At 38.5% G+C, this 15,955-nt stretch overlaps 1 protein-coding gene across 2 annotated transcripts in view; it reads left to right on the forward strand.

Moving 5' to 3' along the window:
- LOC137622322 (E3 ubiquitin-protein ligase ZNRF1) overlaps window positions 1-15,955 on the forward strand; it is a 106,132-nt gene that overhangs the window by 79,049 nt on the left and 11,128 nt on the right. For both annotated transcript variants that reach the window (XM_068352897.1, XM_068352896.1), the window contains one exon: window positions 3,794-3,889. In XM_068352897.1, coding sequence (XP_068208998.1) covers window positions 3,794-3,889 — 96 coding nt within the window. The remainder of the gene's footprint in view (window positions 1-3,793; window positions 3,890-15,955) is intronic.

Genomic DNA, 15,955 nt, shown 5'->3' on the forward strand with positions numbered 1-15,955 from the left:
ATTGATCCCAGATCTAATATATTTATCGCAGATAAATCTTGGATCCCAGGTCAGATATTGATCCCAGACCAATCATGGATTCAAGGTCAAAAGATATTGATCCCAGGTCAAAAGTATAAATACCAGGTCAAAGATATTGATCCCAGGTCAAAAGTGTAGATACCAGGTCAAAGATATTGAACCTATATCAAAAGTATAGATACCAGGTCAAAAGTATAGATATCAGGTCAAAGATATTGATCCCAGATCAAAAGTATAGATACCAGGTCAATTATATTGATCCCAGGTCAAAAGTATAGATACCAGGTCAAAGATATTGAACCTATATCAATCATGGATTCCAGGTCAAATATATTTACCCAGGAAATGTGTCCTTTACTTACCCAGGTATGAAGAAACTCAAGGGAAGTCGTGATTAAAGTACCACTTCTTGAAAGAACGAAGATTATATGAGAAAAGGATTCTCTCTCTCTCTCTCTCTCTCTCTCTCTCTCTCTCTCTCTCTCTCTCTCTCTCTCAGGATGTGATAAGAACAGTGATGCTCATAGAAAAGTGTATGATATTTTTTGCCTTACTCTGTCCTCATATGTGTGATCATATTATTGTTGTTTATGTATTTGGAATGTTTTGATTTCTATGAGCACTCTTTGCCCCGTTTTGCTCTTTTAATATGTGGGAGAGAGATTAGATTTGCAAGTACAGGCTAATTTCGGCTTATTCCGTATGTAAATAATTAGATATTGAATAGTAAAAAAATAAATATCCTACAAAATATAATGAGAAAAATGTAGAGTAGCATAATTCATTCAACATAAGTTCAATGTCATTGCTAATTAGATTTTGTTAATAATGATAAAGATTATAAAGATGAAGGCCATCGTCATCCATAATATAGACGGCGTTTTATGTTAATTATTAAGTTTTTTTTTTTCGTCGTTATCCAAAATATAGACTTGAGTTGAATGTTAATTATGTTAAGGTCTTATATTTCATCTTTTTTTCTCTTCGTCACTGTCTCGTCTCTTGAGAATTTTAACGCTGATATCCGGGAAGAGTTGGGGCACCCTGTTGAATGAGACTTCGAGACCCGCTGCAAGCTAAGGATGGGTTTTAGGGAGTCATCAGCAGCCATTGCCTGGATCTCCTTGGTCCTACTCTGACGGAGAGAGCTTAGGGTGCTAATCATGTGTATATATGCTCAGTCTATAGGACATTGTCCTATGCCTAGCCCTCTGCCATTCCTGAGCGACCTTTTAGAGGTTTCTATATGGATTCTTTTCTTTTCATTTCATCACATTTGACTGATTTATTAATCTAATAAACAACAATGATTAAGTCTTAATATTAAATTCTTTTTAGTGAGGCAGATTTGCACAGACTCGCTGGGGTGCCCTTTTAGCTCGGAAAAGTTTCCTGCTCGCTGAGTAGTTGGACAAGAAAATTCTAACCAATCAGATCGCAGGAAACTTTTTCGAGCTAAAAGGACGCCGCTGCGAGTCGGTGCAAATGCGCCTCATTAAAAAGGAAAAAAATTGACTATAGTCTTCGGATAGTTCCTTCTCTCGCCACTGGCCTACAAGGTAACCACGATTGAGGCTACTTCGCTGTGACTACGAGTAGGCACCTGCAGTCCTTGAAGTTCAGAACTAATGTCTGTTGGCTTTCTGAATTATGACCTGTAAATTGCACAGACTCCAGGTCTGTTAAATCAGTTAGGATTTTTATTTACATGTATAATAACATGACTTCTTCTCATAGGTAGTGTACATGATGTGAGAATAGATAATTCTTTAGTGGAAATAGATTATGATAGATTATAGTAAATAGGAGATGTGAATGACGAAAAAGAGCTTTGATAGACGATAAGAAAAATTAGAATAACTTTAGCAAAAGGAAAAAAAATTGTTACAGTGTTAACGTGATGATGATGATATTCTGATAAGATATACAGAGCAACTAGCCTCATGGAAGTTTATATCGCCACACTGGCTCATCCACGAATCCCCAGTGGAGGATAAATTCTCTCTCTCTCTCTCTCTCTCTCTCTCTCTCTCTCTCTCTCTTGAGGTCGTAGTTAGGAAACCAAGTCACAGGCACTTGAGGTTAAGTTTACAAGGTCAGCCTAGACTGGTTAATGAGACTTTCTAACCAGGCTCTCCGTTTAGAGGTCCTTCAAAACGGGGACGGGGGGGGGGGGATACAGCCCCCCCCCCCCTTTAAACCCCTCCCCCCACCGAAGGCTTGCTGTGGGGTAGAATTATTCAATACACTCCATTTGGAACAGGAATGTTTGTGTCTTTGTATGTACGTGTGTTCATTTAAGTCTCTCTCTCTCTCTCTCTCTCTCTCTCTCTCTCTCTCTCTCTCTCTCGTTCTCTCTCTCTCTCTCGTTCTCTCTCTCTCTCTCTCTCTCTCTCACTCTCTCTCTCTCTCTCTCTCGTTCTCTCTCTCGTTCTCTCTCTCTCTCTCGTTCTCTCTCTCTCTCGTTTCTCTCTCTCTCTCGTTCTCTCTCTCTCTCTCTCTCTCTCTCTCTCTCTCTCGTTCTCTCTCTCTCTCTCTCTCTCTCTCGCTCTCTGTGTATATATATATATATATATATATTGCTAGCTAAACTACACCCCTAGTTGGAAAAGGGGGATGCTATAAGGCCAGGGGCTCCAACAGGGAAATATGTATATATATATATATATATATATATAAACTGAGAGAAATACTCTTAATCCAATCATCCATAAAAGAAAAACTATATATAAAAAGATAATCCATTAAATAATCCAACCACCGAAGACCGAACTAAACTAAGCCCAACAATTTCTTCTTCTTCTTCTTCTTCTTCTTCTTCTTCTTCTTCTTCTTCTTCTTCTTCTTCTTAAGTTGGTGCATATGGTTCGAGTATGGTTCGAGTTTAATGAGGAAGGATAACCTCGATGAAAATGACATTTATTATGTTTGATTAAGGGCCTCTTCCTTCTTGGCATTCCGCCTGCCAGCTTACATGCATGACTAGGGAAGATAATATGTAAGGTGGGTGTGTGCGCCCTTGGAAGTGGAGTTTTTTATTTATATATATATATATATATATATATGTATATATATATATATATATATATATATATATATATATATATGTGTGTGTGAATGATTTATATATATTTGTATATATGTGTATTTATATATGTAGGATGTTGATATATTGTCTATATATTTCTTTATAAGTATACATTATGCATACAGGAAAAAAAATATATATAAATATATATATATACATATATATATGTATGTGTATATATAAAAATATATCTAAATATATATATTACATATATATATATATGTATATATAAATATATATATATATATATATATATATATATATGTATGTGTATATATAAATTTATATCTAAATATATATATTACATATATATATATATATATATATATATATATATATATATATATATTTTATATATATATATATATATATAATATATATAAACCTTTGAATTATTACCTCGCTCCTAAGGTAAAGAGCTCTCCCACCTCCTGGAGAAAATACTTGAAGGACTACTTTTCAAGATAACAAAGTGTACTCGAAAAAAGTTTTTCAAATTACCAAGAGCAAACGTATCGTGTTTGTTCTTGTGAATATATTATATATATTTATTTATTTATTTGTATACATGTCATGAATTGAGTATTCCAACTGTGTGTTTTTTTTTTTTTTTTTTTTTTTTTTTTTTTTTTTTTTTTTTGGTAAAGGCTTTGTTATTTAAATGTTTTTTCTTTTTCATTGCAGGTTTCAAGTGTCCAATTTGCTCCAAGCTTGTCCTACCTGACGACCTGGAGTGCCACCTGGTCATATGCCTGACGAAGCCACGCATCAGTTATAATGGTATGTTAATATGTTCATTTATCTGTGGAGGTATATCTTGTTTTGTTTCTTATCTCTTCATTATGCATAAGATTTTCCATAATTCTGACCATCCTTTACATTCAGATCTTCCCGGACAATTCTATCCTGTTCGAAATACTAAGCATGCAGTTAATTCTAACAGCCAGGCCTTCTCCATCATGAGGCTCAATACTACACAGTATTCTAGAAGTTTTATTCCAGCTGTGACCAAGTTGTGGAATGATCTTCCTAATCGGGTAGTTGAATCCGTAGAACTTCCAAAGATCAAACTCGCAGCAAATGTTTTTTTATGTTAAACAGGCTTACATAAGTCCTTTTATTGTTTATATATCAAATATCTGTTTTAATGTTGTTAATGTTTTTTAAATATTTTATTTTAATTTTTCATTACTTATATCGTTTATTTCCTTATTTCCTTTCCTCACTGGGCTATTTTTCCCTGTTGAAGCCCTTGGTCTCATAGCATCTTGCTTTTCCAACTAGGGTTGTAGCTTAGCTAGTAATAATAATAATAAGGTTTAATGGTCGAAGATTTCCATCGTATGGGTGTAAGTATGATATAAACTTTTTAATTTTTTTTTCATTTTGACTTATTATACAGAACCATTGGATCAGTTACAACCAAACTCATAACTCAGGTGTCTTCTCTTAAACTACTAGGTCGAAGTGTTTGACAAATATCTGCTTTTCTTTGTTTTGACGTTTCAAGTTAGTTTATACTAGGTTGGGGCATGATAGTTTCAAATATTTACACATTATTATTATTGTTGTTGTTGTTGTTGTTGTTGTTGTTGTTATTATTATTATCTAAGCTATAACCCTAGTTGGTAAAGCAGGATTCTATAAGCCCAAGGGCTCCAACAGGGAAAATAGCCTAGTGATGAAAGAAAATAAGGAAACATAGAATAGTGTGCTTGGGTGTACCCTCAAGCTAGAGAAATCTAATCTAAGACCATGGAAGATCATGGTAGAGAGGCTATGGCACTACCCATAGATTTATGAGGAAAAAGGTTTTCTCAAATCTCAATAACAACTGGGCTATAGGTAATCAAATTCACAACTTTTCCGTATATGTATGATAAATGAATTTAACCCACAATCTATGAGAACGGAAATTTATGAAAATCTATGAAAAAGTTCAAAATAAATTTCATTTTTCATTGATTGTGAGTTAATTTAATTTATATTTACTCTCTTGTGTAAATGTAAATGCAGGTGAGTACTACTATAATTATGCTTCTTTTTATATACTGTATACATTATATGTATGTATAAGTATATGTGAATTTTAGTCTTGTAAATAAATTTATTTTTTAAATCAACCATTGCTCCATAAGCAAAAAATCCCTTTTTACATTCGACTCATTATTCCACAAATGATCAAAAGTTTCAGCACAGAGGAAACTACAAAAATCTCGGTCAATGTTCAATCTAACCTTAAATAGGCCCCGTTGCTACGCTGGGATAATATTTCAATTAGAATCTAGTTAATTCATTTTTTGGCCTCCCGATACCCCAGTCCTCTTTATGCCACCCCTATCCTTTCTAACCACCCCCCCCCCCTCGACCAACAAAATTGGTGCTATTCCACGTTTAATCATAATTTGTTCCCGGAAAATAGATGGAGGTTGTGTCAAAATGCTTCTCTCATTAGCGGTTACGGGGCAGGATTCCAAAGCGAAATTAGTTATTTAGAGCCACCAACTCCCTCCCTCCCTCCTCCTCCTCATTCTCAATCTCCTCCTCTTCCTCATTCTCAACCTCCTCCTCTTTCTCTCATCCTCCTTCTCTTCTCCTCCTCCTCTCTTCATTCTCAACCTCCTCTTCCTCCCACTCTCCTCCTCCTCAATCTCTTCTTCCTCCTCCTCCTCTACCACCACCACCTTCCTCCTCATTCTCAGCCTCCTCCTCCTCCTCTCCTCAGCCACCACTTTTTTCTCCTTCTCCTCAATCTCTTCTTCTTTCTCCTCCTCCTCCTCCTTCCTCCTCCTCCTCCTCCCTCCTCCTCCTTCCTCCTCCTCCTCATCCTCCTCCTCTCATTCTCAACCTCCTCCTCTCATTCTCAACCTCCCCCTCCTCCTCTCATTCTCAACCTCCTCCTCCTCTCCTCAACCACCACTTCTTACTCCTCCTCCTCCTCCTCTTCCTCTTCCTCTTCCTCTTCCTCCTTTCATTCTCAACCTCCCCCTCCTCCTCTTCTCATTGTCGACCTCTTCCTCCTCCTCAACTTCCTCCTCCTCTTCTCATTGTCGACCTCTTCCTCCTCCTCCTCTTCCTCCTCCTCCTCCTCCTCTTCCTCCTCCTCCTTCTCATTCTCGACCTCCTTCTCCTCCTCCTCCTCCTCCTCCTCCTCCTCCTCCTCCTCCTTATACAATCGGAAGCGCTTACCACAACCGAGAAAGCCCAAGTTTGATCGCAGCACGATGAAGCAATAATATTGACATCTTTCCTAAGCCATGGCTTATATACCTGGCAGTAAGTTGACTGTTGTAGCTCGTACGTTTTGTACATTTACTCTAATCCGTAGAATTTTCTGCTCATGACAGTGTAAACCCAAGTTTAATTCTAGAAAGAGGAAGGAGCGACATGAGTACATATCTGAATACAATGTTCCTTTTAACCGGAAAAGTAGGTTAAGGTAAAGGTGTTTGGTTTCAGTTCCAGTTTCATCAGAATAGATGCTCAGTCAGGCAAGCCCAAACTCCCACTGTGGTACCCAACCACAGCAGTGGCCTCCCCAGTAAACAGCCTAAATTCACTGTCTCTGGCTAGGATCAATTTGCTGCCATGTGAATCCTAGGCGAACACGTTACCACTGTACTAGCCAGGAGGCTAGTTACTTGGTTATTATTCTACTGTAGTGGGTCATGTCTATTCTGTATTATCCGAATTAAAAAGTGAAGGGTCTGCTAACTGTTATGGGTTTGAGCTTCAGATATTTTAGCATTGCCCTTATAGGCCAGTTAGGCCCAGCATACTTAGTTACTCACTTTACTGTAAGGGTTGCTTTCTTGGTCCTATCACGATGGAGAACCCTACGCACTACAGGACCTACAAGATCAGTTTATCATATACATTCCCAGGTATTTTGCATATCACACCGCATAATGTGTGTTTATTATCGAAGCACTTAGAGGACAAGAAAATCTTCAGTTGACCCCTTTTTGGGTGAAATAACCTTATTTCACTGATTTTTAACTTGCTCTTAAGGGTGTCTGTATGGGTATAAGGTGGTTTTGAACATCATAGAGCAGTCTGCTCCTTATCAGATAATCTAATATCTCTTGATATTTCAATTCTCTGCCGTTAGCTCAAAGCGCCAAAGCCTTGCACACCATCTCGACCGGAGGACTAAACCAAGCAAGTAGTTCCACTGCCTTGTGGATTATCATCTTGAAACACAGGCTTGGAGTCTTCATTGAGTATAAGGGATGCCCTTTAATAGGAATTGAAACTCAGAGGTAGGATACTTACCTCCTTGACAATCCCCATCAGTAAAGTCACTGAGGATTCCCCTTGTCATCTGACATGGAGGACTCGGTCAACTTTGCTAGCTTAAGCCTTTGCCAAAGCCTTCTTCTTACCCTAATTGGAGAGGAATATGATCATGTCAAGTATGCAAATAATAATAAGTAGAAAGAGCAATCAAAGATATCAGACCTCCGCCAATGAAGATTTTCAACGTTTTACTCAAGTCCTATGGACCAAGCTTTCCTTTTTTCATATATTGACAGAAAATGAGGACTTTGTTCCTCGTTGTCTGGGGAACTTCTTCGGCTTAGATGGACTATTATTAGATTAAATAGCTTCTCATCTCATTGTGAAATCAGGACTCTAATCTATCAATAAAGAAACTGGTAATGAATCCCAGCATGATTGGTAACGTCTATGGCTAGTGCTTGCCATTAGTGTCTGCAACCATACCATCCTTGTGAGCTAAGGTGGGGGGGGGGAGAGCCTATAGGTCTATCTGCTGAGTTAACATCAGCCACTGCCTGGCCCTCCCTGGTCCTAGCTTGAGTGGAGAGGAGGCTTGGGTGCTGTTTATATAATATATGGTCAGTCTCTAGGGCATTGTCCTGATTGCTAGGGCAATGTCACTGTCCCTTGCCTCTGCCATTCGTGAGCGACCTTTAAACCCGGTCAAGTCTTCCTGCGTTCGATGTAGTTGAGAATTATGTACAGTTGGATCCAGGAGTCCCTGGCACACCTCACTAATTGGCAAGTAACCAAATAGATAGTGTAGAGAGATATGGTAAAGGTGTTGGGCAGGGCTAAACACAGGAACTCACCGCACAGTAAGGGTGTGAATGGGTGTGCTTCTTGGGATCAAGGTTTACCAGGAATTCATGTGTCCAACTGTACTTAATTGTTAGTCAACTGTTGTGGTTTGTACCCGATTTTAAAGAGACTAAAATATCACGTATATAAATGATCACTTTCATATTATAATTAAAAAACGAGATGGTCTTAACCCCACTAGATTAAAATTCCTCTTTGTAATCCATCTTCCTCCCTCTTCTTCTCTTTCTTATACATTTTCTTCTCTCCTTCATTTTCTTCTCACCTTCCTCTTTCTTCCTTTCTTTTCACTTCTCTGCCCAACCTCGAAAATAGAATTCCTTCATTGAAAACTTTTGTATATTTTTCATAACTCGGAAAATGAAATGACCTCCAGGGGAAACTGGGAGAACTTTCCTCTCTTCTTCTTCCTTTAATTATCTGGCAAGCATCGATGAACTAATATCCGTCCTGGACTAGTTTTTATGGCGGATTGTTTTAATTTGTTTTTTGGAGGGAAAGTGAGGCAGGGTGGTGGCATCATCTTCAGTCCGAATGAAGTGGGAGTTTCAATGGTATTTTTCCCTCGATCAGGTAACAAATTAGTAAGTTACAATTTGCTCTATATAGAGAGATGAAAAATAAGATGAAGAGAGCTCTTAGTCTCTCAACAAAATGCAACATCATCATCAGGAAGTCGTATTTTTGTTGCAATCATAAAACTATTATTACAATATTTATTCTTGTCTGAGAAAGATGATGATGAGAGATGATTAACTTCAAACTAGGTTAAAACACAGAAGCATTAAAACCATTATGATGAAAGATAAGGAAACTTAAACTGGATGCAAACACGGAAGCATTAAAACCATTATGATGAAAGATAAGGAAATTTAAACTGGGTGCAAACAGAAGCATTAAAACCATTATGATAAAAGATAAGGAAACTTTAAACTGGATGCAAACACAGAAGCATTAAAACTATTATGATGAAAGATAAGGAAACTTAAACTGGGTGCAAACAGAAGCACTATAACCATTATGATAAAAGATAAGGAAACTTGAACTGGATGCAAACACGGAAGCACTACAACCGTTATGATGAAAGATAGGGAAACTTTAAACTGGGTGCAAACACGGAAGCACTACAACCGTTATGATGAAAGATAAGGAAACTTTAAACTGGGTGCAAACACGGAAGCACTACAACCGTTATGATGAAAGATAGGGAAACTTTAAACTGGGTGCAAACACGGAAGCACTACAACCGTTATGATGAAAGATAAGGAAACTTTAAACTGGGTGCAAACACGGAAGCACCACAACCGTTATGATGAAAGATAAGGAAACTTTAAACTGGGTGCAAACACGGAAGCACCACAACCGTTATGATGAAAGATAAGGAAACTTTAAACTGGGTGCAAACACGGAAGCACCACAACCGTTATGATGAAAGATAAGGAAACTTTAAACTGGATGCAAACACGGAAGCACTACAACCGTTATGATGAAAGATAGGGAAACTTTAAACTGGGTGCAAACACGGAAGCACTACAACCGTTATGATGAAAGATAAGGAAACTTTAAACTGGGTGCAAACACGGAAGCACTACAACCGTCATGATGAAAGATAAGGAAACTTTAAACTGGGTGCAAACACAGAAGCACTACAACCGTTATGATGAAAGATAGGGAAACTTTAAACTGGGTGCAAACACGGAAGCACTACAACCGTCATGATGAAAGATAAGGAAACTTTAAACTGGGTGCAAACACACACTTTAAACTGGATGCAACCACGGTAGCACTACAACCGTTATGATGAAAGATAAGGAAACTTTAAACTGGGTGCAAACACGGAAGCACCAAAACCGTTATTATGAAAGATAAGGAAACTTTAAACTGGGTGCAAACACAGAAGCACCAAAACCGTTATGATGAAAGATAAGGAAACTTTAAACTGGGTGCAAACACACACTTTAAACTGGATGCAAACACGGAAGCACTAAAACCGTTATGATGAAAGATAAGGAAACTTTAAACTGGGTGCAAACACGGAAGCACTACAACCGTTATGATGAAAGATAAGGAAACTTTAAACTGGGTGGAAACACACACTTTAAACTGGATGCAAACACGGAAGCACTAAAACCGTAATGATGAAAGATAAGGAAACTTTAAACTGGGTGCAAACACGGAAGCACTACAACCGTTATGATGAAAGATAAGGAAACTTTAAACTGGGTGCAAACACGGAAGCACCAAAACCGTTATGATGAAAGATAAGGAAACTTTAAACTGGGTGCAAACACACACTTTAAACTGGATGCAAACACGGAAGCACTAAAACCGTTATGATGAAAGATAAGGAAACTTTAAACTGGGTGCAAACACGGAAGCACTACAACCGTTATGATGAAAGATAAGGAAACTTTAAACTGGGTGCAAACACACACTTTAAACTGGATGCAAACACGGAAGCACTAAAACCGTAATGATGAAAGATAAGGAAACTTTAAACTGGATGCAAACACGGAAGCACTACAACCGTTATGATGAAAGATAAGGAAACTTTAAACTGGGTGCAAACACGGAAGCACCAAAACCGTTATGATGAAAGATAAGGAAACTTTAAACTGGGTGCAAACACGGAAGCACCAAAACCGTTATGATGAAAGATAAGGAAACTTTAAACTGGGTGCAAACACACACTTTAAACTGGATGCAAACACGGAAGCACTAAAACCGTTATGTTGAAAGATAAGAAACTTTAAACTGGGTGCAAACACGGAAGCACCAAAACCGTTATGATGAAAGATAAGGAAACTTTAAACTGGGTGCAAACACGGAAGCACCAAAACCGTTATGATGAAAGATAAGGAAACTTAAACTGGGTGCAAACACGGAAGCACCACAACCGTTATGATGAAAGATAAGGAAACTTTAAACTGGGTGCAAACACGGAAGCACCAAAACCGTTATGACGATAGATAAGGAAACTTTAAACTTGGTGCAAACACGGAAGCACTACAACCGTTATGATGAAAGATAAGGAAACTTTAAACTGGGTGCAAACACACACTTTAAACTGGATGCAAACACGGAAGCACTAAAACCGTAATGATGAAAGATAAGGAAACTTTAAACTGGATGCAAACACGGAAGCACTACAACCGTTATGATGAAAGATAAGGAAACTTTAAACTGGGTGCAAACACGGAAGCACCAAAACCGTTATGATGAAAGATAAGGAAACTTTAAACTGGGTGCAAACACGGAAGCACCAAAACCGTTATGATGAAAGATAAGGAAACTTTAAACTGGGTGCAAACACACACTTTAAACTGGATGCAAACACGGAAGCACTAAAACTGTTATGATGAAAGATAAGGAAACTTTAAACTGGGTGCAAACACGGAAGCACCAAAACCGTTATGATGAAAGATAAGGAAACTTTAAACTGGGTGCAAACACACACTTTAAACTGGATGCAAACACGGAAGCACTAAAACCGTTATGATGAAAGATAAGGAAACTTTAAACTGGGTGCAAACACGGAAGCACCAAAACCGTTATGATGAAAGATAAGGAAACTTTAAACTGGGTGCAAACACGGAAGCACCTAAACCGTTATGATGAAAGATAAGGAAACTTTAAACTGGGTGCAAACACGGAAGCACCAAAACCGTTATGATGAAAGATAAGGAAACTTTAAACTGGGTGCAAACACGGAAGCACCACAACCGTTATGATGAAAGATAAGGAAACTTTAAACTGGGTGCAAACACGGAAGCACCTAAACCGTTATGATGAAAGATAAGGAAACTTTAAACTGGGTGCAAACACGGAAGCACCACAACCGTTATGATGAAAGATAAGGAAACTTTAAACTGGGTGCAAACACGGAAGCACCAAAACCGTTATGATGAAAGATAAGGAAACTTTAAACTGGGTGCAAACACGGAAGCACCTAAACCGTTATGATGAAAGATAAGGAAACTTTAAACTGGGTGCAAACACGGAAGCACCAAAACCGTTATGATGAAAGATAAGGAAACTTTAAACTGGGTGCAAACACGGAAGCACCACAACCGTTATGATGAAAGATAAGGAAACTTTAAACTGGGTGCAAACACGGAAGCACCTAAACCGTTATGATGAAAGATAAGGAAACTTTAAACTGGGTGCAAACACGGAAGCACCAAAACCGTTATGATGAAAGATAAGGAAACTTTAAACTGGGTGCAAACACGGAAGCACCACAACCGTTATGATGAAAGATAAGGAATCTTTAAACTGGGTGCAAACACGGAAGCACCTAAACCGTTATGATGAAAGATAAGGAATCTTTAAACTGGGTGCAAACACGGAAGCACCACAACCGTTATGATGAAAGATAAGGAAACTTTAAACTGGGTGCAAACACGGAAGCACCACAACCGTTATGATGAAAGATAAGGAAACTTTAAACTGGGTGCAAACACGGAAGCACCAAAACCGTTATGATGAAAGATAAGGAAACTTTAAACTGGGTGCAAACACGGAAGCACCACAACCGTTATGATGAAAGATAAGGAAACTTTAAACTGGGTGCAAACACGGAAGCACCTAAACCGTTATGATGAAAGATAAGGAAACTTTAAACTGGATGCAAACACGGAAGCACCTAAACCGTTATGATGAAAGATAAGGAAACTTTAAACTGGGTGCAAACACGGAAGCACCACAACCGTTATGATGAAAGATAAGGAAACTTTAAACTGGGTGCAAACACGGAAGCACCTAAACCGTTATGATGAAAGATAAGGAAACTTTAAACTGGGTGCAAACACGGAAGCACCACAACCGTTATGATGAAAGATAAGGAAACTTTAAACTGGGTGCAAACACGGAAGCACCACAACCGTTATGATGAAAGATAAGGAAACTTTAAACTGGATGCAAACACGGAAGCACCTAAACCGTTATGATGAAAGATAAGGAAACTTTAAACTGGGTGCAAACACGGAAGCACCAAAACCGTTATGATGAAAGATAAGGAAACTTTAAACTGGGTGCAAACACGGAAGCACCACAACCGTTATGATGAAAGATAAGGAAACTTTAAACTGGGTGCAAACACGGAAGCACCACAACCGTTATGATGAAAGATAAGGAAACTTTAAACTGGGTGCAAACACGGAAGCACCTAAACCGTTATGATGAAAGATAAGGAAACTTTAAACTGGGTGCAAACACGGAAGCACCACAACCGTTATGATGAAAGATAAGGAAACTTTAAACTGGGTGCAAACACGGAAGCACCTAAACCGTTATGATGAAAGATAAGGAAACTTTAAACTGGATGCAAACACGGAAGCACCTAAACCGTTATGATGAAAGATAAGGAAACTTTAAACTGGGTGCAAACACGGAAGCACCAAAACCGTTATGATGAAAGATAAGGAAACTTTAAACTGGGTGCAAACACGGAAGCACCTAAACCGTTATGATGAAAGATAAGGAAACTTTAAACTGGGTGCAAACACGGAAGCACCACAACCGTTATGATGAAAGATAAGGAAACTTTAAACTGGGTGCAAACACGGAAGCACCTAAACCGTTATGATGAAAGATAAGGAAACTTTAAACTGGATGCAAACACGGAAGCACCTAAACCGTTATGATGAAAGATAAGGAAACTTTAAACTGGGTGCAAACACGGAAGCACCAAAACCGTTATGATGAAAGATAAGGAAACTTTAAACTGGGTGCAAACACGGAAGCACCTAAACCGTTATGATGAAAGATAAGGAAACTTTAAACTGGGTGCAAACACGGAAGCACCACAACCGTTATGATGAAAGATAAGGAAACTTTAAACTGGGTGCAAACACGGAAGCACCTAAACCGTTATGATGAAAGATAAGGAAACTTTAAACTGGGTGCAAACACGGAAGCACCACAACCGTTATGATGAAAGATAAGGAAACTTTAAACTGGGTGCAAACACGGAAGCACCTAAACCGTTATGATGAAAGATAAGGAAACTTTAAACTGGATGCAAACACGGAAGCACCTAAACCGTTATGATGAAAGATAAGGAAACTTTAAACTGGGTGCAAACACGGAAGCACCAAAACCGTTATGATGAAAGATAAGGAAACTTTAAACTGGGTGCAAACACGGAAGCACCTAAACCGTTATGATGAAAGATAAGGAAACTTTAAACTGGGTGCAAACACGGAAGCACCACAACCGTTATGATGAAAGATAAGGAAACTTTAAACTGGGTGCAAACATGGAAGCACCACAACCGTTATGATGAAAGATAAGGAAACTTTAAACTGGGTGCAAACACGGAAGCACCACAACCGTTATGATGAAAGATAAGGAAACTTTAAACTGGGTGCAAACACGGAAGCACCACAACCGTTATGATGAAAGATAAGGAAACTTTAAACTGGGTGCAAACATGGAAGCACCACAACCGTTATGATGAAAGATAAGGAAACTTTAAACTGGGTGCAAACATGGAAGCACCACAACCGTTATGATGAAAGATAAGGAAACTTTAAACTGGGTGCAAACACGGAAGCACCACAACCGTTATGATGAAAGATAAGGAAACTTTAAACTGGGTGCAAACATGGAAGCACCACAACCGTTATGATGAAAGATAAGGAAACTTTAAACTGGGTGCAAACACGGAAGCACCACAACCGTTATGATGAAAGATAAGGAAACTTTAAACTGGGTGCAAACACGGAAGCACCACAACCGTTATGATGAAAGATAAGGAAACTTTAAACTGGGTGCAAACACGGAAGCACCACAACCGTTATGATGAAAGATAAGGAAACTTTAAACTGGGTGCAAACACGGAAGCACCACAACCGTTATGATGAAAGATAAGGAAACTTTAAACTGGGTGCAAACACGGAAGCACCACAACCGTTATGATGAAAGATAAGGAAACTTTAAACTGGGTGCAAACACGGAAGCACCACAACCGTTATGATGAAAGATAAGGAAACTTTAAACTGGGTGCAAACACGGAAGCACCACAACCGTTATGATGAAAGATAAGGAAACTTTAAACTGGGTGCAAACACGGAAGCACCTAAACCGTTATGATGAAAGATAAGGAAACTTTAAACTGGATGCAAACACGGAAGCACTAAAACCGTTATGATGAAAGATAAGGAAACTTTAAACTGGGTGCAAACACGGAAGCACCAAAACCGTTATGATGAAAGATAAGGAAACTTTAAACTGGGTGCAAACACACACTTTAAACTGGATGCAAACACGGAAGCACTAAAACCGTTATGATGAAAGATAAGGAAACTTTAAACTGGATGCAAACACGGAAGCACCTAAACCGTTATGATGAAAGATAAGGAAACTTTAAACTGGGTGCAAACACGGAAGCACCAAAACCGTTATGATGAAAGATAAGGAAACTTTAAACTGGGTGCAAACACGGAAGCACCTAAACCGTTATGATGAAAGATAAGGAAACTTTAAACTGGGTGCAAACACGGAAGCACCACAACCGTTATGATGAAAGATAAGGAAACTTTAAACTGGGTGCAAACACGGAAGCACCACAACCGTTATGATGAAAGATAAGGAAACTTTAAACTGGGTGCAAACACGGAAGCACCACAACCGTTATGATGAAAGATAAGGAAACTTTAAACTGGGTGCAAACATGGAAGCACCACAACCGTTATGATGAAAGATAAGGAAACTTTAAACTGGGTGCAAACACGGAAGCAC

Source organism: Palaemon carinicauda, chromosome 29 (assembly GCF_036898095.1).
Source record: "Palaemon carinicauda isolate YSFRI2023 chromosome 29, ASM3689809v2, whole genome shotgun sequence".
Lineage (NCBI taxonomy): Eukaryota > Metazoa > Arthropoda > Malacostraca > Decapoda > Palaemonidae > Palaemon > Palaemon carinicauda.